The following is a 3750-nucleotide window of genomic DNA, read 5'->3' as shown; positions in this document are numbered from 1 at the left end:
TTCACCTTTTTGTTTTCTTTGGTTTGCTGCACATCCAATGTCACCTTCCTGCCTTTTATGTTTCGTTACCCCCCTCAGTATATTCGTACTTTCTTCATCGGCCAGGGCTTTAGTGCCTTGTTCCCTTGTGTTGTGGCCTTGGGTCAAGGTGTTGGCAAACTAGTGTGTAAAACTGTGAATGGCACAGTGCAGCCAGAGTATTTAAAAGAGAGATTTCCTGTACAGAGCTTCTTCTGGTTCTTGTTTGTAATGCTGTCAATCTCCGCTCTGAGTTTCCTGGCTTTGACCCGAAGGCAGAGAGAGTCACAGAAAGACACACCACCACAGGAGTCTGGCAACACAGACGTGGCAAAGGATGGGGAGGAAACTCTTCCACTACACAACGGGGAGATGCCAGTGTCTCAGGTGCAGGTGGAGGAGCAACCCCCTGCTCAAATGTTTTGGACTCCACACAACATCTACCTGCTGGCACTGCTTGCTGTCTCCAATGCCCTCATCAACGGGGTCCTGCCCTCTGTGCAGAGTTTTTCCTGTTTGCCCTATGGCACCATGACCTATCACCTCTCTGTGGTCTTGGGCAACATAGCAAACCCTCTGGCCTGCTTCTTGTACTGTGTGTGAGTACTGCAAATACTGTATTTTGCAATTGAAACACAAATATATATATATATACATATACATAAAATGTTCTGTAGCTTAACTTTCAGGATATTTATGCGGGCACAGCTGTTTTTACCTCTGATCACTGTGATCATTTTTACTTAGGACCAGCTCTGCTTTGTCTTCCAGGTCCTCCACAGGTCTCGCGTTCTTGTCTTTGGGAGGGGGAGTATTTGCTGCGTATCTCATGGCGTTAGCAGCACTCAGCCCGTGTCCACCGCTCCTAGGAAATCCTGCTGGTGTGGCTTTAGTGGTGAGTATATAGTAAACACTCATTTCTAGGACTGGCTATTGTTTATGACTGTAATGCCGATTGTGAAACATGGACTATTACCAAAAGCCACTTTTTTAAAATACATCTTATTCTGAGAATTTGTTTCTACAAACTTCCCTAAACAACACAGCTGCTTGTTTGTGTCCCCTGTAGGTCATCTCCTGGATTGTTTTTACTGGCCTCTTCTCATATCTGAAGGTGGTGATTGGGACTGTGCTACACGAGGCAGGACATGCTGCCCTGTTGTGGTGCGGCATCTCTATCCAGGCTGGTTCCCTTATCGGAGCCCTCACCATGTTCCCTCTGGTCAGCGTCTATCACTTGTTTGCCAGCAGTCATGCATGCGTGGATAACTGCAGTTAGCGGAACTGAGATGTGCAACATTTTGTTTTTTTATACACACACCTCTGTAGAGACTTGCACATGTTTGTGGAGGAGAATAATTCCATCCCTACAGAAAGGCGTTTTCATTTTCTTTATTTCAGTGACTACTGTTAAATGTCTGGCTACCTCTTCACTTTGATTCCATGTAAAAAATTGTGCTATTATATTGACAGTTTGATCAGAGCTACACAAACAGTTCAGTTGTGCTTAAGTCAGTATTATGATCATTAACTGTAAACATGAAGTTCACAGTCTTTGATTTCGTGCCAAAGGTGTGTGGCTGAGAAATGAAGTTCATAAAAAAACAACTGCTTTCACAAATTTCAGTTTCCTTTAGATCTGACAGTTTGTCATAGGAAATGTTTTATGTAATTTACTGTTTAATTTTACATTTTATTCACTGTGACTCTATGTTAATGCTGTGCTACCATAAGGGAGCAATATCTGGCCTTGATGAGTACTTAAGAGATTTTGTCATCTCAGTCTTTGAAGTAATGCTTAAGTATATTTTTAATAAGCACTAATACTTTCTAATCAACCATACTGCTTGTACATATGATTCATTAACTTTATTAAGCTTTTCAGAAGTTTACAGATGACAACTGTCTGTTAAATTTGTCTTTGCTGTGGTAATCCTCCTTTTTAAACTTAATAATGTGTCAGGTTTTTGCTGATTTACTAGTATTTAAACCTTTGAAGTGCCTTTTTCGACATGCACACTACATCAGGTGACATCAAATGGCTGATGTTGGTGAACAATAAAGATTTTTATCTTTAAACATTAGTGTTGGGAGTAGTTTGGAGATTCTTTACACTGTTTGTGAAACTTAGAGAATAAGCACTCATATTAGCTCTTATCCAGGGTGTTAAGGTACAGTTCAGTATAAACCCTGGGCAAAAATATTCATTACTCCATTGAATGCTAGAAAAAAGTCCACACAGATTAACTATATATTATATCCTGAGTCAACTCTAGATGGTGCTGTACTGTGAGGACTGATTTAAATGCTAACTTCTTTAGGTTATTGTATTTAGAACTTTTTAGTAATTAATATTGCATCATTAATTAGCCTATACTTTATTACAATGACCAAACTGAATTTAGTGAGCAGCACTTTAAAACACAAGAAATCAAAAGAATATACTAGAAGATTTTAAATTAAGGACATTAATACTATTGTGTAGGTGAGCTTTGTCTATTTTTAAATGTGCTTTTCTCCAGATTAAAAGGGAACAAAAGGGAATAGTTTATTAATTCAGAAAAAATATGTTGAATATGACAATAAAAACCAAAACATATACTGAACTCAGACACCTAGTTAAATTCCTAACAATGACCTGAAAGAAATGGTTCAGCATTTTGGGAAATAAGATTTCTTGCTGAAGGTTAGACGAGAAGATAGGAAAACTAGACCCATTAGCGTAGCTTAGCATTACAACGTGAAACATTTGCAAAGGTAGTTAAAGCCACCTACAGTGTATTAATGCCTCTAAGATATGCTCGCATGCCACTAGCTGTAGCCATGGATGGATTACTAGGCACAGGCCCAAGGATCCATTAAACCTTTGCGCCTCTGTGGGCCCAGAGGCCTTGTTGAAGGGTCTATCATCGATTTTGAAAAATACAAAATAACCCCAAAGAGACACAGAGCTACTAGAAAGACACGCAAAACAACAACAAATGACTGCAAAGTGAACAAAAACAACTAGATTGACAACTTTGAGATCCAGTCAAATCCACGTGAATGGGACAGAGGTGAGGTTACAGTGACCTCGGAAAACCAAACTAACCAACTTTGAGTCCAAGTGAACACATTTGCCAAATTTGAATTAATTCCCTCACACAGTCACAAAATACTGACATAAAATGACTACAAAAAGATGCAGAATGAGGGAAAAGAGATGCAAAATTAAAACAAAGGCGCAAAACAACTTTAAAGAGCCAAAAAACACCTACAGAAACATGCCAAACAGCTGCAAAAAGACTTTAAATGACTGCAAACAGACAAAAAGACAGCGAAAATAAAAAAATAAAAGGCCACTGCTGTGTTGTTGTTTGTAGTTGCTTCGGGTCTCTTTCAGTCTCTTGCTCCACGGTCAGAGGGTAGGAGCTTTTACATGGTTGTGCCCAAGGACCCAGTGTCTCATGATCAGTCTATGGTTGTGGCCTTATGCCAATAGACATCTATGAGAGCGGTACTGAGCTATCCAACTCTGGAGAAAATGAATAAGTGTATTATCTAAAATATTTGAAAAATGATGCCTCATGTGATCAACTGATTACTGGACTTGGCACATATAGTGACTTTTAGTGTTTTGGATTTTTGTCAAATGGTCAGTCCTTTTATTTTCCATATTTTGCACATTGAATTTGTTGGACTAAACCAGTCCTTGCATGTTCTTTTATGAAGAATGGTCAAAGACAAATCTGT

At 39.2% G+C, this 3750-nt stretch overlaps 1 protein-coding gene across 1 annotated transcript in view; it reads left to right on the top strand.

Moving 5' to 3' along the window:
- The window catches only part of slc52a2 (solute carrier family 52 member 2), a 3562-nt gene extending 1485 nt beyond the window's left edge, over positions 1-2077 (top strand). The window contains 3 exon segments of the mRNA XM_020597740.1: positions 1-608; positions 766-913; positions 1088-2077. The exon segment at positions 1-608 is cut by the window's left edge and continues 34 nt beyond it. Coding sequence (XP_020453396.1) covers positions 1-608; positions 766-913; positions 1088-1297 — 966 coding nt within the window. The 3' untranslated portion in view covers positions 1298-2077.
- The last annotated feature ends 1673 nt before the right edge of the window (positions 2078-3750 follow it).

Source organism: Monopterus albus, unplaced genomic scaffold (assembly GCF_001952655.1).
Source record: "Monopterus albus unplaced genomic scaffold, M_albus_1.0 scaffold34.1, whole genome shotgun sequence".
NCBI classification, from domain to species: Eukaryota; Metazoa; Chordata; class Actinopteri; order Synbranchiformes; family Synbranchidae; genus Monopterus; species Monopterus albus.
This window is presented reverse-complemented; position numbering and strand designations above follow the sequence as displayed.